This window comes from Cryptomeria japonica, chromosome 9 (assembly GCF_030272615.1).
Source record: "Cryptomeria japonica chromosome 9, Sugi_1.0, whole genome shotgun sequence".
Classification (NCBI taxonomy): Eukaryota; Viridiplantae; Streptophyta; class Pinopsida; order Cupressales; family Cupressaceae; genus Cryptomeria; species Cryptomeria japonica.
Genome location: NC_081413.1, coordinates 684,713,184 through 684,739,508, shown reverse-complemented (window position 1 = coordinate 684,739,508; position 26,325 = coordinate 684,713,184). Strand labels below are relative to the sequence as shown.

The 26,325-nt window shown below is 34.6% G+C and overlaps 1 protein-coding gene across 1 annotated transcript; it reads left to right on the top strand.

Moving 5' to 3' along the window:
* The first annotated feature begins 10,685 nt into the window (after positions 1 to 10,685).
* On the top strand, positions 10,686 to 13,486 carry LOC131073965 (transcription termination factor MTERF4, chloroplastic). The gene is made up of 2 exons (XM_058010497.2): positions 10,686 to 12,064; positions 12,843 to 13,486. Exons 1-2 carry the CDS (start codon positions 11,006 to 11,008, stop codon positions 13,338 to 13,340), a joined length of 1,557 nt encoding a protein of 518 aa, XP_057866480.1. The 5' UTR covers positions 10,686 to 11,005; the 3' UTR covers positions 13,341 to 13,486.
* The last annotated feature ends 12,839 nt before the right edge of the window (positions 13,487 to 26,325 follow it).

The window sequence follows — 26,325 nt, the reverse complement described above, 5'->3', positions numbered from 1 at the left end:
ACATTGCACTATATCCTATCTTGCTAGAGCATTCGCCAGATTTTATCAATTCGACGACTTATCCTACATTCAGCTCAGCAAACCTACCTATTTTAGGGCACATGTTGGGTGAATCCCCTCAGAAGCTTATCCAATTGGCAATGCATGTTTATCACAGAATTGTCAATTCTAGCCTTGTTTTTAGTTTGTCTTCCCTAGGGCACCTATTTGAGTGAATCCTCTCAGCAGCTTATCCAATTGATAGCGTATGTTCATTATAGAACTATCAATTTTGGCCTCTTAAGACATAGACATGATTTTGTTGATTCCTCTAGAGTCAGTCTTTTTCCTGCATGACCTTGTCAACCTATCTTGTCAGTCCTTTCTAGCCTTTCTTTCTTATCAAAAGATTGTGTGCGATCTTTTCAAACATTTTCATCCAATCTCTCGAGGGGGCATATCATTCCCGTCATGGGGCAACTATGTATCAGTTTATCTTATCTTCTTTGAGCCAATGCGACAAGCTGGATTGTCTCAAAGAGGGGTAAAATGTAGACACCTAAAATTGTCTTGTCTAATTAAATAAATATTTTTATTTATTTAATTATTTGATCCTAAGTCTTCTATTAACTAAATAAATCTTTATTTATTTATTTAATTCATTAATCCTCTTCTAAGCCTTTCCTCATTTAAATAAATACTTTTATTTATTTAAATTGTCCTTTTTCTAAATTAAATAAATATTTTATTTATTTAATTGATCCCATTTCTTCTATTAATCAAATAAATCTTTATTTATTTAATTAATTCATTAGCCTTTTCTACCCATGACACATGTCATTCATCTCTTAATTTTTCTCTTACCTACCCCCTTTATCATTTTATTATTTCTTCTACCTACCTTTTAATCCTAGCCGACCATTTATCTTTACACCTCTTGATCTTATCCCTCCATTTCCTAAAGTGTCTTCTATATAAGAGGATACTCTCCTTCATTATCAAACTCTAACGAGCATTCTAATCATTTAATCAGCTAATCAAGGTGTCTAATCAATCTTATGCAATCAAGTCTTTTTGCAATCAAGCTATCAACCACATTTTCGTTCTTTGTTGAGCTCTTGTGCACACATAAAATCTGAGAGCAAGTATATCAAACAAGATCAATGGAGATAGGAAGACAATGGAGATTGAAACCCTACTAGACATGTGAATGGTAATATTGATTTATTTTTGTTGATTTACATGATCTTAGGTATTTCTATTGGTATTGGTGAATGTTTCATTGTAGGACTTAGATTGTTTGTGGTTGAATCTTTATGGTTTTACAACAGTTTATCATCACTTTTCACCATATACATTAACCATCACAGTCATTCTTTAAATTTTAGTTAAATATATTCAACTATTTAATTATTCTTCTCACACTAATTAAATAAAGCATGTCTATCCATTCAATCTTTCAATCAATTAAACATATATTCATACGTAATTACTGAATTAAATGAATAAATGCTTAATACATTTAGTGAGACTATGTCCCAAGCTTATTATATATTTCGAGTGTTGTGTGAAGCATTTTTATAAATTTCATTATAAACTTCACATTAGTTACAATTTAATTACTTGGACTAACAATCAACTCATTTGGATTGTTGATTAATGCACTTGCAATCCCCGTGATGTACTTGCACCATGGAAGCCTAAAAACCCAAAAGCATACGTTTTAACACAAGTGGACTGCAAAATAACACACTCACATTTATTGTGATGCATACATACCTTAGTGTGACACATTGACATTTAAGTATTCAAAAACACAATTCGTCAATACACGAATTTTAAAACAAACAGTGAAGGTTGGAGGTCAAATGCTTATGACTTCTAGGCATGACTTCATAAAACAATATAACGCCATTATCATAAACTTATGCAATTAATTTTCTAATATTCCTAGTTCAGAAATACATGCAAGGATAGAGGATGCTAAAAAATTTCATATTGTAGACTATAAGACTCAATGCTTGAAAACACAATGCTTCCCATGGCCCTTATTTATAGGACTCAAATGACTTGTTTAGAAGGTAAGAGGAGAAAATACCAATTTTATCGACTAAATCAATTTCCAATGAAGGAGGTTAATCATGTGCACTAAAAATAAAGTGACCAACATTGATAGTCCTTTGTACAATTATATTTTAGTCAAATTACTCCCACTAGACCCACTACTAGGAGATGAGGCCCTTGACTCAAAGTCTGTATAATTATACACATCTTCCCATTCTAGTGGTTTCCACTTGGCACAAATATGGAATTTATGGTGTATATTTCAATCTTGTTATAGATCATATACAACGTGTGGTACAAAAAAATATTCTCATTTTAGTATTTTATTGATGACTATAACTGTCACCATATCTTGTGTGAATGGGTAATCTATATTGGTGTACTTGGGTCCTGCATAACAAAATAATTCTTTGATTTGTTTAGAGGGTCTAGCAAGACATGTGATTAACCAATTGAAGAAAGGTCTTCTAACAACATTAATAAGTTGCAAATACTACTTATCTATTTCAATCTTTCAAATAATGAAATCGCCATAATCATTGATATGGTAATCAGAAGTAGTTCAATACAACCAAGGTGTTCTAGGATCTCAACATCTACTAGTACATTTTGAAGATATTTTTGGCTAAAACCTTTCATCGAGATGTCTCTCTCTAGGCTAGTTGATTTATTCCTCTAAAATAAACATTTAAATCTCTTATTGTGTCAAAATATGGGTTATTGGAACTAGTAGGAGGATTTTGCATAAAGACACTAAGGTACTATCTACTGAGATAATTTGCAAGGGCAATTGATTTTTCAAAGAATATATTGGGCTTCACAATTAAATCAATTCAAATATTCTTTTCATTTGAGATAATTTCGTTTTCCATCCTTCCAACCGTGATCCTTTTCTTTGAAAGTCAAGAACCAACTATAATTCCATAGATTTCCTTATCTGAAGAAATCTATTTTGTAACTTTTTTAAGAAATACTCCATTGACATATTTTGCAATGAATTCCTTTCTATCTTTGTTAGAGCACAATTTTCCCCCCCATGCATAGTCAAAAGAATCTCTATATAAAATGAACTCATCAAAAGTAGGAACATGTAAGACATAGATAGTTTTTATCTCTTGTTGAATTTTTTTGACAACAATAATATGAAGGTCACTTCACTGAGGTTTTTTCTTTGTTAGTAATTATTGTAATGGTTCTCAATCAAATGTTGCACTTCGGTTATTTACATAATTTAATATTCTTAAGAATCCTTGATGCTCCTTTATATTAGGAGGCGGCTAAAATTCAAAGATCTTTTCATTAATGTGAGTTTGAACCTCAAGTTTTCCAACATTAATAATCATTCCTAAGAACTTACAAGAGTCTATACAAGATTGAATTTTGGAAAGGGACACAAAAATCCCAAAATTTAATGCTAACTTATCAAATGTTTTGAGATGAAACTTGTGTTCATCAACTTGTCTTTGTTAAAAACAATAATGTTATCTATGTAAACACATATAAAAGTCTTCATAGCCACAAAATATTTTATTAATCCTCTCTTGAAAGTATGTTGGAGCATTCATTAGTTTGAAAGGCATTATGGTCCATTCAAAATGATTGAATAAACAATTGAATATTGTCTTTTTTTTTTTTAAGTGTCAGGTAAAGTTTTTAATGTGATCGGTGATGTTGGCATGACACACCCTTTAATACCATGTGAAACACTTTTGACCCAAATCTATGAACTAGTGAGGTCACAAATTGGGGGCCTCGTCCCCATTTAACAATGCTGAGGCTCACACCTGTAGATACATTGGATCAATGAAGGCACATGCCTACAATCATTATGACCTAGCGAGGGTTTGAATCTTGGTAGGCACAACAATAGCAACACCACTCAGCCAACACACTAGGAAATGATCCCAAATATTGTCTTGTATTGATCTACTTATTTGATATAATAAAATCCTCATATGCAATCAAGTTGAGAAAAGATCTTTGAGTTAGCAACCTTTTCTAACAAATATGACTTATCTAGAATAGGATATGGAAGTAGAAGACTAATTGCATTTAAAGTTCTATAATTTATAACCATTCTCTTTTCTATCTTCTTTTCTTAGATTCTTTGTTTACCATGAAATCATAATAGTTAAAGTCAAATTGAGAATGTTTGATATACTTCCCTTTCTTGGGTTATTCTATGGCCCAAGTCATCTTTGGATAATCATGAGCTAGAATAGGGATCTTTTTCAAACTTTTGATCTTTCCTTTTTCTTGTAGTTTTATTTTCATCTTTAGAATTTCTCTCTCCCAAAATTTTTGAGGACCATCTTAACATATTGTTTGAATTATTGTTTCTTTAAGCTCTAGAAGAGATTCAGTGGTTTGAATTCTACTAATAGCTAGATACTTTTTAGGAGCATACACTAATATTTTCACCATTAAGAGTAAACATTACTATTTTTTGTGCATCCATATGTAGTGCATCTATCTAAAAAATTTCCTCCAAGTAGTACAACAATATGTATTTTTTTCATCATGAAAAAGTCACATTTAAAATTTTTGTCTTCTACTTCAATTAATTGTTGGTGGTTATATTTATCACACACAAACTTGTTACCTTTGACACCACAAGTTGTATATGTAGTCTTCTAAGTTAATTGTTCACAATTTTCTAAAATAGGTTCTTTACAAAATTATAATGAGGCTCTAGTATCAATCTAGACACCATATTGCTTATCATTTATTATCATATTGATATATTGGGAAAAATAGTGTGGCTCTAGTTGTGGTTTTAGTTCAAATATAACATACATAACTAGCTCAACATTGTTGAGATCTTACATATTTGGTATCTCAATGTCAATTTATTCTTCATAATCATTTTGTATCTATTCTTGAAAACAAATATGGTCTTGGCCATGATAAATTTTACTAAAACTATTTGAAATATCAGGTTCATAGTGACAAGGTATACAAGGTTGTATGAATGAATAATCTTCCTCTATTTGGTTTATAGAAAAGGTAGAAATATCTTGAGCAATATGATCTACTTTCTTAGAACCTCTTCAAATATATTTTCTTTCTTTTCTTTCAACGACTATTGTATTGAAAGATAAAGGTTGAAAATCTACCTGTGGAGGAAGAGTGGCTCCAAATTGATTCATTCCATGAAACTATAGTTTCATATTATTGTTGAGTATGTTGTATTTGGTGACCAAGAAATGGTGATCGGTTGTGGTGATTTCTATTTTGAAAAGTAGATTTACCTTTGTTTATTACTCCTACAATATTTACATCTACAACCCTTATACATGAATCACTCCTTAAGAAGATCTTCAAATTAATTACAAAAATAGAAACCCTCAATACAAATAGAAACCCAAAGAGGACTAGGTCTTAAATCTAATAAAATGGAAGATACTTGGTGAATATTATAAAAAAATGAACCTAGAGGGCTGCACCAAATTTCCAACGATTAATCGTTTGCAAAAAATGAAGTTTGGATGTGCAAGTTATAGGCTCGAAAGTGCACAACTGAAGATCTAACTTCATAAGCTTAATACGAAAAAACTAGAGTAGGACTTGAAAAAATTACTATGACCACTAGATTAGTGCTAGAAATAGCTTTCTATAGCTTGTTTGAATGATTTTGACTCTATATGACCAGGTTAAAGTAAAAAAACCACAAGCAAGTCAAAAAACAAACTAGGTCCGAAAATGTAATATTTCCAAAATATTCCCTACTACTAGAAAAAAGTGTTAGTCGTTTATTTGGATGGAATATGCCTTTGAAGATTCTATACCAAAAGTAGCACTAAAAATAGAGATCATGCCAAATTTAGAGGCATCATCAAAATGAGAGGTTGATGTCATTCAAGTGTATGCTTGGTGCAGGGTACAATAGGTGTAGTCCTACGTAGGTAGTTTAATGCCCCCCCTTTTTTTTCTCTTTTTATTGAAGCTGAAAATTTTTGCTACATGGATTTTTGCCCTTGACATAGACAATATAGCCAAATGGACTACAAAAAATTGTGCATAGAATTCAAACCCTTAAAAAAATCAGCTAGATTTTTTCAGTCACCAAATTGGCATTTGGATAGGCGCTCTTAGGGTTTTTGGCCGCTCTGAGCATGTTGGTGAAATTTATTTCACTCCAAAGTGCACAGATTTTTGTTGATTCTTGGATTTTACCTTTATTTTTGTGCCCTTAGCCAGATTGACCTAAAACTTTAATTGCTTAGGTTTTGATGAAATGGCAACTAATATGTATGTTTTGGGACATTGCAAATGTGATGTCAACCCCCAGTTGAGTCCAATGTGCATAGAAAATTCTCTCAAAGATAGATCCTTCGATAATATAGAAATGAACTTAGCAAATCTTCTTTGATACCATATAGAAATCGATGATTCAACCTTAGAAGGCAAGAATCATCTGCAAGCACATCACTTGTCACAAAGAAAGATCAAGCAAGGGTAATTTTCTCAGCACAACCTAAGAATTCTATATTGATTACTTTCAAGATATGATTACAATGAAGAATGATTCCATATGAAAGGATAAATGAAACTCTAGGCTAAACCCTAAAGCAAGATTAAATTAGCTAGTGCCAAGTGTTACAAGCATAATGAATGAGACAACTTAAGTTATTATTAACGTAATTAAATAAAAGAAAAAAGAACCTAAGTTTAGCTTAAGTGAATAAAGTAATTAAAGGACCTAATTAATTAAATAATTAGATATAATGTCCTACTTACTCCAACAAGGTACACTTGTCTATTTTGGGCTATTGTGGTGGACTCATTCCATTAGTCATATTTGTCACCTATCCCCTCTCATTTTCTATATATACGCACCTCCTAGCTTGTCTTTGTATGGTATCACATTGTATTTTTGTAGCTATTTACTCTTGCATTCTCCTAATGCTAGTTTACTTTTGCAACATTTGCATCTCTATTTTGGAGACTAACTCTATGTTCTTATTTTGATCTTATATCTTTTACATTCATATTTTGATTTCTATTCATTTGCACTATGTATTCTAGGTTATTCATCTTTTCAGATTCTAACATGGTATCAAAGCAATTCTAGTGCAAGAATAGATTTTACATTCCTCATTTGAAAAATTTTAGGAGAGGGGAAGTTGGGGGCATATAAGTTTTCTACAAGTTTCCTAAAAACCCAATATGCTTTTCTCATCTTTGGGTGAACTAGAGAATTTAAAAAGTTTGACAAAAAAATTTAACCTTTGGGGTTTTTATGCAAATATTTTCTAAAATTTGGGTGTTTACAACATTTCGGTAATCCTAGTGGCATTTTTAGCTATTCCATAGTGTGTAGAAGGCTCATGAAAGTCAGATTTGGATTCCCTCTCACCAAAATTAGAGATGGAAAGACACAACAAAAGATAAAAGTTTCAAATTTGAAAATTTATTGGAGTTGTTTTAATTTTTGCATGAAGAACTCATCTTCCACTTGCTAAATTGAAAAATGGTTTCTGGGTTTTGTTCTTGAAACAACTAAAAATGTCTAGGTATCTATTAGATTTTGTAGATATTGAGAAGTTCTTTCAAAAAATATTTTCCAAAAGGCATAGTGTATCCATTTATTTGCAAGTTGAAGGTTTAGTTTAAATCTTTTTTTCATCTTTTGCTTTCTAGAAAAAGAAATGCTTACTAGGTTTGTTTGTAGCATGAAATATTTTTGAGTTGCTATTATTTTTTGTATTCAATGAATATATTTCATTGAAATTCAATAGGAGCAAATCATTTTTGGTAGAAAGATAAATTCAGTTCTTTTAAAAGATTCATATCTTTTGCCTTGGGTGTCAAATTTCAGTGAACAAGATATCAATGGAAAGCTAAAGCCAAGTGCTTTCCATCCATGCTAATCATGATCATTTTTTTGCCATTTTTTTTATATATTGCAAGTTGAATTTGGTGCTAAGCACTATACAACTACATAGCTAATTTTTCTAGTTTTTTTTGTCTAAGTGTTGTACTTTTGACCATTGTGGGCTTGACACTATTGTAATTTGGGAAAATATTATAGTAAACTACACTAGAAGGGTAAGTGCACCAAGATGGGACCAAAAAAATTCCACTTTTCTTTTTGACCCCCATCAGAACATACCATGTTCACCAAATTTGGTTAACATGGTTAGGCTTGGAATGACCAAGCCTCACTTTTGGGCAATTTTAAACATACTGCTAGTGCCAAATTTGGGGAACCATATTGAACAAAATAAAAGGAAAACCATACTTAACCAAGTACGATGGGTTAGGGCTAAATAGTCACGACTAATGTGACATCTCCCATATAACCACCATTGGGTATAACTTAGACCTGTGGAGCCAAGCAAAGAAATACCTAATACGTCCAATCACTCCACAAATGCCAAGTGTACCTGTGCATTTATATAATAGCCAAAACATCATAAAAATCACCCAACAAGGTTCAACAACATATATAATTTAAATTCATTTAATTGATCTAAATCACATTGCTATTTAATTTCACCATGAATATCAATATCTCAAAATAGTATATAATCACATCCTCAATTGCTACTCATGTTATACTATAACATACTTAATTGCTACTCATGTTATATTATCATATCTTCAAATCTTATCCATGTTATACAATCATGTTATCAATTGTTTAAACATATCCCCAATTTTAACTCTTAAGAACTCTATCATATTTAAGTCTTAAGAACTCTGTCATATCCCCAATTCTAACTCTTACCATTTCTGTACGTTCACAATAAGGATATCTCCTGAACTATAGCAGAATACAATTTATATAAGGTAGAGAGGACGATGGTGTTGCGAGTAATGTTGTGTGAGGGTTACACAATAACATAGGATACACAATCAACCAAAATGTAGGTGCATGTAACATTTAATAGTCTGCAAATAAGTTACACACAATTGACCAAAAGATTTGTGCATGACATTAAAGTCTTCAAATAAGTTACACACAGTCGACTGAAAGATAGGTTCATGAAACCCTTAATAGTTACATTTATTACATTTGAATGTATCATATAGTCGGACTATGAAGGGTTTCATGCACCGATCTATCGACCAACTGTCTAAATATATTTTTGTTATACAGAGTTGGCTCAAATATTGGTGCATGAAACCCTTAACAGTTTCATATTTTGCATTTTAATGTATCATATAGGTGAAACTGTAAAATGAAACATGTTTTTTCATATGTTAAAAAAATAATATAATTGAAGAAGAAAAATGGAATACATATAATTTTCAATTCTTTAATCACATTAATAGAAACAAGTAACACATGTTATACTATCACATCCTCAACAATTACATTTTTTGCATTTCAATGTACCATGTAGGTGTAATTGTTAAGAGTTTCATGCACCAATCTTTCGACCAATTGTGTGTAAATAAATTTACATATAGTTGGTCGAAATAGCACCAATTTTTTTGTCAGTTGTATGCAAATATATTTATACAATATATTTGTGTTAGTGTAGGTTTTTATTTCCTAGTGGGTTATTTATTTTTTCCCTATATTCCTAGGTTTTTTCTACACTTCTTTTAGTCTTGCTTATGTTAATAAATCATGCTTAATTAGGTGAGTGGTTATGAGGTGTCACCTTCCTACATGTGTGCATCCATTTTCTATCTTGGGAAGATACTTGCTATCTTTAGTCCAAGAGATGGTTGCTCTTGATTGGTCGGTATTGCCACCTCTTCCCTCTCCCTGGTCTATAAAAGCATGCTACCTGGCTTGTATTTGGCATCTCTTGATTTTGCATCCTCTTAATGCTATTTTGCTTCTAGCATTTGCATTACTCTCTTGAAGACTAACTCTGTGTTGCTACTTTGATTTCGTATCATTTGCATTCATAGTTTAGATATCTATTCGTTTGCACTAGTTTTCTGGGTTTATAATCTTTTCAGATTTTATCAATTTGCACATAGTCAACCGAAAAATTTGTGCTTTAAGAATGTATAAAAAGAAAAGAAACAATACCATAATGAACATTTCAGTTCAAAATCAATTGAAAAACACATACAATGGAGGATCATTGTATTGTGAGGTTGGAAGACAACCTCAGTTACGGTGGCCAATGTTAAACATTTTCCTTATAGGTTGAAAGTGTTGATAAACATAAAAAAGCTGCAAAATGTAGCACCATCGGTGGCTCCAAACCTCTTCGTCATTGGTCATGGAGTTTCAACAAGATTGGTCCATCGATTGTAGCTACTATGTGTAGGCATGAAGAGTGATTGGTTTTGCAAAGAACATTCAAGAAACCCTACTTCGTGAATAACACATAAAATGTGGTGGGAAACCGCTGACGATGGAGTAGTAAGTCCATCTATGGTTGTTGCCACTTTTTGCCTTGTTTTAAACACATTTTGGAAATCGTTGAGTTTGATTTGAGAAACATGCACAAATTTGATGGGATCTTTTTTATTGAATTGACAAGTGAACCCTCTACACCGTAACATTTTCCGTTTTGACTCGCATGTATTCTACAGACGTGAACCCCACATAGACCCCTTACACAACATAGCCCTCACCACATCAACCCTCCCCTTCTATATGGAGATTATTTAGAAGCTCATTTAAATAGCATCAAAAGAGGTACACGATATTACAAATAATGACAAATAATGACAAATAATGTGGTTTGGTGTGTGTCAGGTTACCGGGTGGGGGGTGCAAATTTGTGGCCACACAGACTCAACCAGATTGATTTGTAATCCTTCTTTTCTACTTTGAGTGTCCTGCAGAGTTGTGGATACGATGTTACAGACAAACTACGTTGAAGTGTTGTTCTGTTCTATTCTCTTGGAGACCATAGGCGAGGTCCACCATTTTCTTTGACGAATTAGAAAAAAAAAAGGGTTTATGCACAATTGGAATGAAAAATCAATTAGAAAAAGTTATTTAAAATGAAAAATCATCCATAATAATGCACTGCCAGAGGCCATGGCAGCTTCCGCCAATTTGTCAAGTTTCTGCCATTACCAGGCTAAGCTGTTACCTGCACTTTCCATCACCACCAACAACACTGCACATCACAGAATTTGTATTTCCATTATAAAAAACAAGAAAAGAAAACCACATCGCAAAATCAGCAATACTACCAACTGCCTCTCCAATGAAACCTCCACAGCGACACTGCCGATAAAGCAGTGGAGTAAAGCCCACGGATATCACAACATGGACAACCAAGACCCACAAAGAACAGTTTTGGATTACCTGACCAGTCTTGGGTTCGAGACTGGGGAGCTCGAAGAGTTACAGCTCCCCACCACAGTAGACGTGATGAGAGAGCGCATACAATTCCTGCAAAAGTTGGGCCTGACTACGGACGATATAAACGAGTACCCACTAATGCTGGCGTGCAGTGTCAAGAAAAATATGGTGCCGGTCCTCGATTATCTGCAGAAGCTGGGTGTCCGCAAGTCTGCACTGGCTGATATGCTGAGAAGGTACCCACAGGTTCTGCATTCAAGCGTCGTCATTGACCTCCAGCCGGTAATCAAATACCTGGGAGGTCTCGACATTAAGGCCACTGAAATACCTAGGGTTTTAGAGACTTATCCGGAGCTTCTAGGGTTTAAGCTGGAGGGCACCATGAGCACTTCCGTGGCCTATCTGGTGAGCATTGGCGTGAACCCCAGGGCGATCGGTCCCATGATTGCGCAGTTCCCTCATATTCTTGCCATGCGCGTTGGGAGGATCATTAAGCCCTTTGTCGATTATGTTGTAAGCCTGGGGATGTCCAAGCAGGCCTTGGCTGGGGTTTTGGAGAAGAAACCCTATGTTTTAGGGTTTGGATTGGAGAACCAGGTGAAGGAGAATGTGGAGATCTTGCTTCGCTTTGGCGTGAGGAAGCAAGCGATGGGTTCTATCATAGCACAGTATCCGGATGTTCTTGGGCTTGAATTGAAGACAAGATTGATGTCCCAGATGGAGTTTTTGGATCGGAATTTGGGGATAGGGTCCGAAGGATTTCCCAAGGTTTTAGAGAAAATGCCGCAGGTAGGGTTCTAACTTCTAACATTTCTAGAAATTCCTGGCAAATCAATTTCAGTGATATCGAATTAACTTTTACTTTAGAAATGCTTTTCCATTTCCCTAAAATTCTATATGAATTGTATACAATGTTCCCAATGCCTTTTTTTAAAAAATTGAGCTGAATTTTGTTTTTAAAGGCTGAGAATGTTTTTCTCTTCTTCTTCAGTAATAATGGATTAGACAGCCAATTGATGAATATTAACCACTGAAATAATTATTTATCTTTACTATATCTCTTTCATACACTTAATCAAGATCCAATTTTGGGTCAAACATTTTCAGAAGACTAGAGGTCTTCACACATCTTATTCCATATTGAATTTTTGAATTAGATTTTAAGATGGAAATGCTTTCCATTTTCTTAAAGAATTTCAATGTATTCTGTACAAGTGCCATTTTCTTAAAATTGAGCCAAAATCTTTTTTTCCAAATTGAATGGTAGCCACTGAATTTTTTCATACTGCAGCACGCTGCTGCACTTAGTTAGGATCGTGGATCCAATAGTGCTGCACTTTGCAGTAGTAGATTTAAAGAAGACAACATATATATAAGGTTGGAAATCATGGCAAATGTTTTTGAGTAATGAAGTCTTTTACTAGGTTTAATATAGATTTGTTTTTCCATTTCCTGAAATGATTCTTAATGCATTATATACATAGTTGCTGTATTTGTTTTTTAATTGAGGCAAATCGTCATTTCAAATTGCAAATATTAGCATCTAAAATTATCCTTATCACCACAGGTTGCTGCACTTGGTCAAGATCCAGTATTGAAGAGAATTGAGCTTTTGAATTCGTGGGGATTCTTAAGAGAAGATATGAGAAGGATGATAGTTGCATGCCCCCAGTTGTTGGCCCTTAATGTGGATGTTATGAAGCATAGCTTTAATTATTTCAAAGATGAGATGAGAGGATCCTTTCAGGAGTTAGTCGAATTTCCTGCTTACTTTACTTATGGCTTAGAAACCAGGATCAAGCCTCGGTTTCGGAAATTATCTGAGAAGGGTATAAAATGCAGTCTGAGTTGGTTTCTGAACTGTAGTGATCAGAGGTTTGAAGAAAGGCTACACGCTGAGTACATTGGAATTGAGGAAATGGAGGATGAAGTGCCAAAAACAGTAACAGATGAAAGCTTTGTGGAAGAAGAGGAGGGGAGTGAAGAATATGAGGACAGTGAAGATGATGAGGGAAGTGAAGATGAACTAGATGAGATAGCTTATAAACGTCATCTTTTTATGTAGATCATTTTTCCAGCAATGTGAGTTCAGGCATGTAATTCCACACTCATCCTTGCCTGTTAGCCACATTTTTTCTGTAACAGTTTTGCTCTTAACCCATAACCACACATCATTCGTATCAAAATGAGAAATTACTAATTCTGATTTTATTTTTGTATTTCTGTATATACTCTAGATTTCAATAGCATTCAATAGCTTTAACAGAATCCATATTTTAAATACCTTTTTTTGGCAATATTTCATGACAGTAAAAATGCTGTAAGAGTTTTACTGTAAAATGCGCTCTAAAGATTTTGAACGTAAAGTTACAAGCCTGTGTGAGATATGCATTTTAATCGAAGTTATCTAGGAAATAATCCCAATTACAAACAAACATGTTCAATTTTTATTATAAGACTAAGAAGTTATAATTTTTGGTTGATATTTTTTATTTTAAATCCCTTTATCATTATATATATATAGAGCTCTGAATCTTTCGCTTCACTATCCCAAGAATTGGGACAAATACAAAATGTATGCTTCTTTCTTTAGACATAAATATGTATCTTAAATAGAGAGGTCACAAGTTCTCTTCTTCCATAATCCTTGGTGACCAGTAGATCGAATGCAAGGTAAATATTCTGTGCCAGCAATTTGAATAGGTACTGAAATGCATTTTCTTAATCACACAAGAACTATGACAAAAGACGATGAAACAAATATATGTTAGTCAAACAAGAATAACTAGTAAGGATAGCTGTTTCTGGGATGATGTTTTTGGTATATATATATGTATGTACATATATCCTGATTGTGACATGGTTAGTTGTACGACGGTTGTCTGTCTTTTCGAGCCCAAGTAAATGGGCGTTAGTTGTTCATTATCTGCTTTGGGTTTGGTTTGTTTCTCAAAACGTTCTACAATTTAAGGAAACCTTAGAACAGATTTACAGATGGGCATTGACATGCATATACTTGGACAAGATATCATAAGTTAATGAAACATAAAGATAATCTATAATGAATTAATTCTAGGGTACGAAGAATATCAGTTTTCTATCGGACATAATATCTGTACCGAATCATCCAATTCAATACTATATTACCAGAAACACAACCGCAAGCTTCTATTTTGTGTTTAAATGGGCGAAATGCTGTTTTTGTCAGAAATGGTCATTTCTAAGCCTACCGTGATGTTTGTGGCCATCAACATTGTTGCCTCATCTTCACTGAAGAACAGTTAAAACTGCATTTCCCCACTGAATAAATAAAAGAAGGAAAATCGGCTTAGAAAATTTAACAGCTTATAGTTTTTCTTTTTGTCTTATTTTAATTTTGTTTTTGTGTTTTTAATCTGTTTTTTTAAATGATATTTGCTTATTATTTTTTTTAAAATTCTAAATTACAAAATAATAAATATGATATTGCCAAATATTATTTAATTTAGAATAAATTTTTTTAAATAAAATATTTAATTTTTATTTTGTAGTTATGTTTTTGAACGTTTTTCCACATTTTATAGGGCAATATGTGGTAAAGTGAATTTTGAACAAATTTGAATTTTTGAGTATGTCTATAAAATCTGTTTCTTTATGCAACCTCTAAATACCCTGTTTCATGTCACATTGACATTGTCATTACAGTTTTGTTTCTTTTTTCTGGTAACATAGATTCAACATAGGTTTTTTCCATGCGCACAAATGTTCCAACAAGAAACACTTTGTATGCAATTTTTTTTTTCTTTTATTCAAAAACCTTTTATATTGTAAATTGTTTGATTACTTGTGTCATTGGTTTGACCAAATAATATTAACAAGTGAAAATTTGCTTTGCCAACTATTCTCTCTTTTTCATTATCATTGTTGTCGGCACTTTTTCAAAATATGATATAATCCTTTTTGTCTTATAGAAAGAAAGCAGCTTTTCTACATATCCTTACAGTTTTTGGCGCAAAATTATCAACATTTTTGCTTGCATAGTTTTCTCATTTTTTTCCAATAAGTCAATTTAGTCTATTTCCATTAGAATTTGCATGTCTTTTTGATCGGCAAATTACCCTTGCGTGGTAGTCATTGGCTTAGATGCCACAATCAAGGGGCATTTCTTCTGGCCTTGCACATCCATTGCGATATAACATGCATAGAATTGGATGTGGTATTTTACCTGATTCAATATTCAGCATTTTAGGTTTAAACATGTAGCATGTTATCTGGGGATTTGCCAAAGGTCTCACTATTAAAGCCCCGATGATTTACCATATGAGCTCATATCCCATTTGACAAATGCAAATTTTAATGTTATTCACTTGACAACAATCAAGCTATAATGCCATCTTTTTTCCTACGCATCAGTTTTTCTATTAATTCTTGAAAATATATAAAGGTAAAGGCCATTTTTACAAAACCCCCTTCTTGGGAGCTCACAATGGAATCTCTTTGGGATTTCTTTTTCTATTTGCTTGTATAGTTCAATTTGGTTTGCTATATATAGATTACAACTTTTGTTCTTCTAGGTTATTATCTAATCAGGGAACTCCGAATTAAACTGAATAATACCACTCAAATTACTTAGAATATAATAATTTGTTTACCTAGAACACAGGTGTCAGGTTAATTATAATTAGAACAAAGCCATTAGTAGACATAGAAGACAAACATCAGTTGATTAAAAATGCATCCATTAATATACATGGAACATAGCCATTGTTTTCTGAATTTGCTAATGCTATCTAGATCGGTTGTTATCATTGTTTGGTCCATTTCGTAGGATGCAATGATGAAGTGAGCAAGAAGAGTGAAACAATTGAACTAAAAAATAAAGTTCTAGTATAAAGGAAAAAATTGAAAAAATGGAGTATAATTTAATTACTATAAATGATTACAAACTCTTAGAATAGATACGGGTACCGAGTATAAAGAAAAAAAATTAAAAAATGAAGCTGTATAATTTATTTACTATAAATGATTATAATAGATACGGAGTCCACTACTTGCACATATTGGGAATAACTGCAATAGAACTGGAGGATTTTAGAGCTGAATTGAAATGGCTAAATGATGTCTGTATACTACATGAGTGTGATTTAGTTGCATGGGTTCAACTCCTAAACGTTGATGCAACTATTAGTAAAGTACAACATCTGTATGGCACTTTAACGTTGATGCAACTATTAGTAAAGTACAACATCTGTATGGCACTTTGGCATGGAACTGTACAGGTTAAGCCTTGGGATAGGTTGGCACTGAAGGGATGATGCCATAGCATAATTGGGTCAATTGGTATGCATATGCTATGAGGGTGCCAGTTGAGTGTCAGATGGTCAACATACAACAGTTATAATTGGATACACAATGGTGTTAATGTTAGCACAGTAGTAATCTGGGACGGGGAACAGAAGTTGTGTCTGATCTACAACTCCAAATCACTATATTTGAATGCAATATAAGAAAGAAAGAAAGAAAGATTCTTTTATAGTCCACGATACTGGGTGGTCTGTATATGGGTCTACAACCTCGTACTCCTTTGAGGAGGCACCTAACTGTGCTACAAATGAGGCATACATACCTTACCCTCTGTGAGATTTGAACTTGTGAGCTCTTTCAAGAGCACAAATTCTCCAACACTAGGCTAACTCAGGCTTTATAGTTACCCAATTTCAAGTCGACATCCTCATATCTCCCATCTCCGTGTTACCATGGTTGAAATTGAAGTTCAACCTTGGTGTAGCAAGTTAGCAACATTAACGTTAGAAGGCTGACTTGGTCTTGTGCAAGTATTGGCATGGTTGGGGTCAAAAGTGAATTCTTGGTTTTAAGGTCGAGTTTGTTGCTGTAATACCCAATTCAAACTATGGACAAAGCACGACAACATGCATCCAAATGAGTATTTGATTATTTGTTTACAAATATAACAATGTTCAGTATGCAATAATATGTAAAAGCTGTCCTAAGATGCGAACAATCATAAGAAAACCAAAACAAATCAGGGAGAGCAAATATAAGGCTTTAGAAGGCTCTGCTATAGGAGTGAAAAAAACAATGTTTAATATTTTTCCATCTCGTACAATGATTCAATGGTGATTTTTGGCTGTTTAATGCCTGCAAACAGCACAAATGAGCACATAAACACTTAAATGAAACAGGGGCAGCAAGATATAGAACCTTGAAAGAGTATGCACAACGTATATGACAATATCCAGCATCTATCCAATGTATGCAGTGACTTACAAACAATCAATACTTACGTAAATAGGGCTGTTGGAAGTAAGGGGCAGTGCACAATAATGGTGGGAACAACTTGTTCAATGCCTGGAATGATTAAGAGCATGTAAAAATGCTTTAAGAATAAGTTGCAAGATTGTTTGAGGGCTGGTCTTTGGCCAAGACCAGGACAGCAGGAGAGCTTTAGTGTGCTGCTACAAATTAGGGGCAGCCAAGAATAGTGCCTTTCATTCTTGAAAACTATTATTAGATTGGATTCATACCTAAGACTCGTATGGATTTGTGTGGGAGCTCACTACCACACTCGTGTTCATAACCAAATGCATCATAAAGCAAACCGTCAGCCACCCTTCAAAATGATCTGTAAAATCCAATACCTTAATTATGATTAAAGTCCTTCGAAGGCCCTCTACTCATGCTCATTATTTTTAAGATTATCTCTGCATAAGTTATTAATCAATTTTACTCTTCATCAAAGTAAGAAGATATGCATTTCACATTTCCAACATCATGAGAAAAGATTAAAGAGTAGGTTACATCGTTATTCAACTGAATCACATCCACCTCAAGGAAATTTTAAAATATAAGTATGCTAAATGTCACTAAATAGTGTGACAAAAGAAACAAATGTTTTTATGCTCTTACAATTAAACCATCATGACTTAATATCTATTTCTTATTAACACTAAGTCATGCAGACTGATAAAGGATAGATAGTATGGATAATCCCAATCCATTTCGGGGACACTTAAAAGGAATTCATTGATAAAGTTATGCCATATGACAATCAAATGTGGGCTACAAAATAATAACCCAAGTTTAGATTTCTACCTCTTATGAGTACCTACCTTACTATTGCATTCACTTCAGTCTAATGAATCTATTTTTTATACCAATCCAAAGCAATTATTATTTTTGTTTTCAAAATAAATTTGATAAAGTTGAGATTTATATCTTTAAACTAGAAATTATTTATCTACAAATATGATTAGATGATTTTTTTTGGTGTTATAGGAGCAAATTTATAAGAATGATAGATTTTATAGGTCTTTTTAGATTTTTTATATTGCAGAAATAAATACATATTTTAAATGTCTATTTAATTTTTAATTATCTTGTAAATATAGTGTTTTTCGTGTGTATATATATATAACAATAAAGTGAAAATAAGTATTTTTAATGACTAAATGAAAAATATTTAAATATATGATTAAATATTATAAAATTATATTGTATATATTAAAATGATTAAAAAGAAAATTATGATTTTCAAAAAGTACTAATAAAAAATAGAATGATTTCATAAAAATATTATACAATATAATAATTATAAAAAACATATACTTAAGTTTTAAATTACAATTATAAAAGATACATACTTAGGTTTTTTTTAATAAAAATATAGTGTAATGCTTTAATCGATTAACTATTGTATAGGGATTTGATTTACACCATTTAAACAAAATAAATAATTGAACTATTTCATTAAAGCATTGCACAATATTTTTATTAAAACAAAAACCTATGTATTTTTATTAAAAAAAAAACTTATGTATCTTTTATAATTGTAATTTAAAACTCAAGGATACATTTTTTATAATTATTATATTGTATAATATTTTTATGAAATCATTCTATTTTTTATTAGTACTTTTAGAAAATCAAATTTTTTTATTTTTTTGAAAAAATGGGTAAAGATTTATTCAGAAATCACAAAATTACAAAGAATAGGCCTTAAGCTCATCAAGACAACAACAAAAAACTAAAAGGAACCTAAAAGAACCACCAGAACCACCACTACAAATTCTAGTAACCATAGCATAAGATCCGACTGTCGGATTTTCAATGATAATACCTTTTCAGAAAGATGACGTGGTTAGTAAGGCCAAAGGCCAACTACTTTGGAATTACCCAAAAAACCAGGCTCATCCGGAGCCTCGAAGGGCCTAAAAAATGACAATGAAAGTGAAACAAACATAAAAGGGAAATTGATCCTACACCACTAGGTGCTCTTGCATCATCCTGTCTTTTATCATTAACCTATCTAAAGTTTCAAGATAATCAGGAGGTAGACCATCCCTTCCACTAAAATCCCAACCATCAACATGCTTTGAAGCCCACTTGGCCAAACAACCAACCACTCTATTCCACTCCCTGGGAATATGACAAAAGGAGACAAATTCCAATTTATTACACAGTTGTAAAATCTGTCTGACCACATAAGTTAATTGCCAACTCACATCATTCAAATTTTGTTTGTTCAACACGTCCACAACAATCTGAGAATCTGAATCACAAATAATCTTCCTCCAACTTAAAGAACTGTTGGCATTTGTGCAGAGTATGTTGACATGATGATATTATGTTGTCATTGATGTCAATATGTTGGAGAGTGAACCGACAATACGCTGAAAAGTGAATCGGTATAATGTGGTGAACCGATATATGTGCAAAAAAGTGAACAGGTATATTGAAGCTAAGCAGCTGGCAAAGAGAACCGGTATAGTGGTATAAACCGGTATATGAGCAATAGGTGAAGCGGTATGTTTGTCCAAGTGAACAGGTATGATGGAATGTGAACCGACATATGGAATGTTTTCTATTAAGGCTTAATATGGTATGACTATCGGTTGGTAGTCTTAGCTTAAGGGTTTCCGGTTTAAGTGTTCCAAGCCTGTGTGATTCAACCGATGACATCGTGTGATGAGTTAGCCTTGTAATGGAGATCAAATCGTGTTGCCACGTCAACCTTGTGCGCATGCAGGATCTTGCATGAAGGAGATTGATCCTATCTACCTCGGGAATGTGCGAAGTCCCTGTAAACGGTGGAGAACGCGTGATGGGTTATCGCCTTCATGAAGGAATGAAGAATGAACGATGGAGAATGTCTTGAGATCTGTTCAAGACTATTGTATTCAAATGCAAAGTGTTCAATGGTCAGGATTGAACCGATCAATTGCTTAACCTAAATGTTTAGGGTTTAGGGTTTATGTTACCGACCTATCTGTTTCCTATAAGGTCGATATTGTGTTTCATACTGAGGTTGTTGGCAAATGGTGTGTGTGTATCTAAGTGCAGAGATACGTGATTCTTGCCAAACCAGATAAGAGGAATGATACCTGCATAGTGTGTGTGCAGAAGGAAGGAACTTAAGTGGATCTGCTTTAGGCATTGAGTGCTATTATCAGATCATTGTAATACCTGTTGATCTTTAACCACTTCAACAGTTAGAAAATCCCTTAACTGGGTAGCTTTAACCAGCTTGCTGTAAATCCTTTAACAGGGTGACTCAAATTCATTGAGTTCTTGAAATCCTCTAACAAGGTAACCTGTAACAGGGTTTAACCCTTAACCGGGTATATAGCCATCCCTTAATCTGGTGATCCCTAACAGGATCGGTTCTTAATAGAACCTGTTGTAACAGTCTTTAACCGAACTAAACTCCTAACAGAGCAGACTTCTAAAGAGTTCAAAAGCAACTTGTGGGTATTCATCCCCACCGTGGTTTTTCCTAGTTGGGTTTCCATGTGAAAAATCTGTGTGTCATGTGTAGTGTTTTTCATGTGATGGTTTAAGTGATTTGTGTCTGAAGGTAAATCATGTTGAGCTAGCTGTTATTATATTTCTGATGATAGATTACATGTTCATGCATAAGGGTGAAATGGAAGTGTAGTATTAAGTTGAGTGGAAAGCTAAGTGATTAACCGGTTAATGCTTGTCACAGTCATTCTTAGCTTTACCGGTTGCACTCTGTTTCAGACTGGTGTTACTGTCTGTCAGTCATTTGCAGTGTTTGCAGTCAAACCGGTTCGGGAAAAGTTTTGTGACTATACTGATTCACACCCCCCCCGTCCCCCTCAGTACCGGTTTGGTACTTATTGTTCATCATTGAGTTATCAATTGGTATCAGAGCGTCCTCCAGGTCCTCTGTGTTGTAAGCTTAATCGCTTGAGGGAAAGATCCTATTGTAATGATGAAGAGGGAAGGTCCAAAGTCCAACAGAGATAACTTCAAAATATGGAAGGATAGAATGAAGATTTACATCAGAAGCATGGGTGCTCAACATTGGAGCTATGTTGAGAATGTTTTTGTTATTCCTACCAGTACTCTCATCGATGATCAAAAGAGAGAAATACAAGAGAATGGGCAAGTCATGGAAGCCCTAATCATCAACTTATCTGACATTGAGTTTATTGATGTCCAGGATAAAGATAATCCCAAAGAAGTATAGAATACTCTTGAGAATATCTATGATGGTGATGAGCATGTAAAACAAGCTAAGGAAGAAAGCCTTAGAGGGAATTTTGAAGACATGCGGATGGTTGAAGGTGAGACCATTCAACAATATGGAATAAGAATCAAAACTATTGTTGGAGATATCAAGAGTGCAGGTGGTAAAATGGAAGATTCCACTATGGTAAGCAAAGTTTTGAGATCCTTATTACCGGTCTATGCAATAAGGGTTGCTGCTATTCAGGAGTTGAGATCAATAGACAAGACTAAGGTATCCCTAGACTCCATCATTGCAAAGTTGATAGCCTATGAGCTAAATAGTTTTGATGACAGTGTTCAAAAGACTGAATCAACTTTTAGAGCTTCTGCTGCACCATCCAGAAAAGGAAAAGAAGCAAGCACCAGCGGTGAACCAAGACAAAGCAGAGAAATGGATGATGAGGAGATTCTGATGGAATTTGAAGCTCTTCTTTCCAGGGGACTTCCTAAAGGAACTGGTAAATACAGAGGTAAGCTCCCTTTGAAATGTTTTTCTTGTAACCGGATAGGACATATTGCTGCAAACTATCCTAATGGTGACAACAAGGACAAACCGGAGAGGTTCAAGAAATTCAAAGGAGGAAACCGGAGAAACTGTTTTGTTGCAGTTGATGAAGGTGCCACAGATGAGGAATCAGAAGATGAAGAGAATGAAGATATTGTGTTTGTTGTAGTAAAGGAAGATGTGTCAGACAAGAAGGCTCTTGTCTCCCGCTTTGATAATTCCAATGAGTGGATTATTGATAGTGGCTGTTCTCACCATATGACTGGTGACCAGAGCAAGTTTCTATCTTTGGAAGAATATGATGGTGGTGTGGTTCGCTTTGGTAATGATGCACCATGTATGGTCAGAGGAAGAGGGTCCATCTCTCTGAATGGAAAGAGCAGTGCTGAAAATGTGTATTGGGTGGAAGGTCTCAGACACAATCTATTGAGTGTTGCCTAGCTGAATGACAGTGGACTCACTCTGGAATTAAAAAATGGAGTGTGCAAAATCAAAGGAAAGAATGGTGATTTGATGGCCACTGGTATGCAGGCCAAAGGTAACTTATTTCAACTAAATGCAAATATAAGTACATGTCTTATAGCTAAGTTTGATGATAGCTGGATATGGCGTAGGAGACTCTGCCATGTAAACTTTGATAACATTGTGAAGGTCAGTAAGATCAAGGCAGTTAGAGGACTGTCGATGTTGAGCAAACCGGAAAATCCTTTGTGCAGAGAATGTCAATTGGGGAAAATGTCTTTCTCAACCTTCAAAGGTAAATCTTTCACAGCTGACAATTTACTTGATCTTGTGCATACTGATTTGTGTGGTCTTATGAAAACTAGGAGTATGCATGGAGATAGGTATTTTATGATTCTTACAGATGATTGCTCAAGAATGACGTGGGTCACATTCTTGAGGGACAAGTCTGAAGCCTTTGGAAAGTTCAAAGCTTTCAGAGCACTGGTAGAAAAGGAAAGTGGTAGAAGAATCAAATGCCTTAGAACTGATCAAGGAGGAGAGTTCACTTCCGGTGAATTCAACAAATATTGTGAAGAGAACGACATCAAGAGGCAACTGTTTGCCCCCTGGACTCCACAGCAAAATGGCTTAGTAGAGAGAAACAATCGGACTGTGGTTGAAGCGGCTAGAACTATGTTGATCCAAGGAAAAGTTGCTCACACCTTTTGGAGAGAAGCGGTGAGCACTGCAGTGTACATAATGAACCGGGTACTCATCAAGAAAGGAAAGGATAAGACTCCTTATGAGTACTGGACCGGTAAGACACCAGTGGTAAGCTACTTTAAAATGTTTGGTAGCAAATGTTATATCAAGAGGAGTGAATATCAGAACAAGTTCGATGCAAAATGTGATGAATGAATATTCCTAGGATATTCCACCAAGAGTAAAGCTCTCAAATGTTTCAACAATAGGACTCAGAGAATTGTTGAAAGCGTCAATGTTAGAGTTGATGAAAACTCTGAAAAATGTGAGGAAACCGTCAGTGAGCAAGTAAGAGATGAACCGATAGTAACCTTCTGGGAACTGGTTGCAAATCAGCCCAGTACCAGTAATTGTGTTCCTACACCGGTGGATGTTGATGCTGATGAAGATGAGGATGAAGAAGAAAAGCAAGAAGAATATGTTAAGAACATACCTAAGTATGTCAAACTCAATCATGATCCAAAGCAGATCATAGGAGACAAAGATGCAAGAATTCTTACAAGAAGAAAGGTAAGAGAAAGCTTATGTATGATCTCTGAATTTGAGCCTAAATCATTCAAAGAGGCACACAAAGATGAAGACTGGATCAAGGCAATGGAGGAGGAACTTGACTAGATAGAAAAGAATGGTACATGGTCTTTGGTACCCAAACTGGAGCATAAAAATGTCATTGGAACCAAATGGGTTTTCAGAAACAAGCTAAATGAGGATGGCACAGTGGTAAGGAATAAAGCCAGACTAGTGTGTAAAGTATACGCCCAAGAAGAAGGAGAAGACTATGGAGAAACCTTTGCTCCAGTAGCAAGATTGGAAGGAGTGCGTATGCTTCTTGCATATGCAGCTTTTAAAGGATTCAACGTATACCGAATGGATGTAAAATCTGCATTCCTAAATGGAATACTTGAAGAGGAGGTGTATATAGAGCAACCAGATGGGTTTGCCCTATCAGAAGATAGTGACATGGTGTGTAGGCTACATAAAGCCTTGTATGGACTAAAGCAGGCACCTAGAGCATGGTATGAATGCTTGCACTCACATCTTGTGAAGATTGGATTTGAGAGAACAAGTGAAGATAGCAATATCTACTTGAAATCAAAAGGAGATCGGATTCTGATCTGTGAAGTATTTGTTGAAGACATCATCTTTGGAGGAGATGACAAGATGAGTCATGATTTTGCAAATGAGATGAAAAAGGAGTTTGAGATGTCACTCATAGGGGAAATTAAGTTCTTCATTGGACAACAGATTCAGCAAATGAAAGATGGAATCTTTATTACTCAGTCCAAGTATGTCAAAGAGGTGTTGAAGACCTTTGACATGGAAGACAGTAAACCAGTTGGTACACCAATGGTGACCGGTTGTAAGTTATCAAAAGAAGATGACTCAGCAGTGGTAAATGAGAAGGATTACCGATCAATGATTGGTAAGTTGCATTATGTAGTGCATAGCAGACCGGATATTGCACATGCAGTGGGTATTACCGCTCGGTTTCAGCAAAGCCCAAGAGAATCCCACTTGGTAACAGTCAAGCGGATTCTTAGATATCTAAAGGGAACTATTGGCTATGGGTTATGGTATCCATATAATAATGATTTCAACTTGAAAGTGTTCACAGATGCTGATTGGGCTGGGAATGTAGATGATCGGAAGAGCACAACTGGAGGTGCATTCTTTCTCGGTGGTAGACTGGTCTCATGGATGAGTAAAAAGCAGAGTTGTATCTCTTAGTCTACAGCAGAAGCGGAGTATGTTGTAGCTTTTATGAACTGCACCTAGACTATTTGGATGAAGCATGTATTGAATGGCTTCAAAGTTCTTGTATCTGAACTGGTAAACATATTTTGTGATAATACAAGTGCAATTAACATTTCCAAAAATCCGGTTTTGCATGCTAGAACCAAGCACTTTGAGCTCAAGTCTCATTTCTTGAGGGAGAAAGTTCAGAACAAGGAGGTTGTATTGGAACATGTTTCCAGTAAGAAGCAGTTAGCAGATATATTCACCAAGCCTCTACCAAAGACTTCATTTACCTATTTGAGAGGTGAATTAGGGGTGCTGCCCCTTCAAGAGGTGAACTGAAAGTATGTGCTCCACATCAGTCGGGTATTGCAGTGTCCAATATTTTTCAGGATTGATGTGTTGAAGGATGCTACTCCTCAGGGGGAGCAGCATAGTGGAACAAGAATGCTTGTCCCTCCACTTTGACATTGTTGTCAAAGGGGGAGAAGATGTGAAGTGGAGAAGATATCCACAACAATGGGGAGAAGATATCTGCAGTGTGAAGCGGAGAAGATATCTGCAACAGAAGATGTGATGCTGAGTGATATCTTTGTATATTGCCATCAATGCCAAAGGGGGAGATTGTTGGCATTTGTGCAGAGTATGTTGACATGATGATATTATGTTGTCATTGATGTCAATATGTTGGAGAGTAAACCGACAATATGTCGAAAAGTGAACCGGTATAATGTGGTGAACCGATATATGTGCAAAGAAGTGAACAGGTATATTGAAGCTAAGCAGGTGGCAAAGAGAACCGGTATAGTGGTATAAACTAGTATATGAGCAATAGGTGAAGCGGTATGTTTGTCCAAGTGAACCGGTATGATGGAATGTGAACCGACATATGAAATGTTTTCTATTAAGGCTTAATATGGTATGACTACCGGTTGGTAGTCTTAGCTTAAGGGTTTCCGGTTTAAGTGTTCCAAGTCTGTGTGATTCAACTGATGGCATCGTGTGATGAGTTAGCCTTGTAATGGAGATCAGATCGTGTTGCCACGTTAGCCTTGTGCGCATGCAGGAT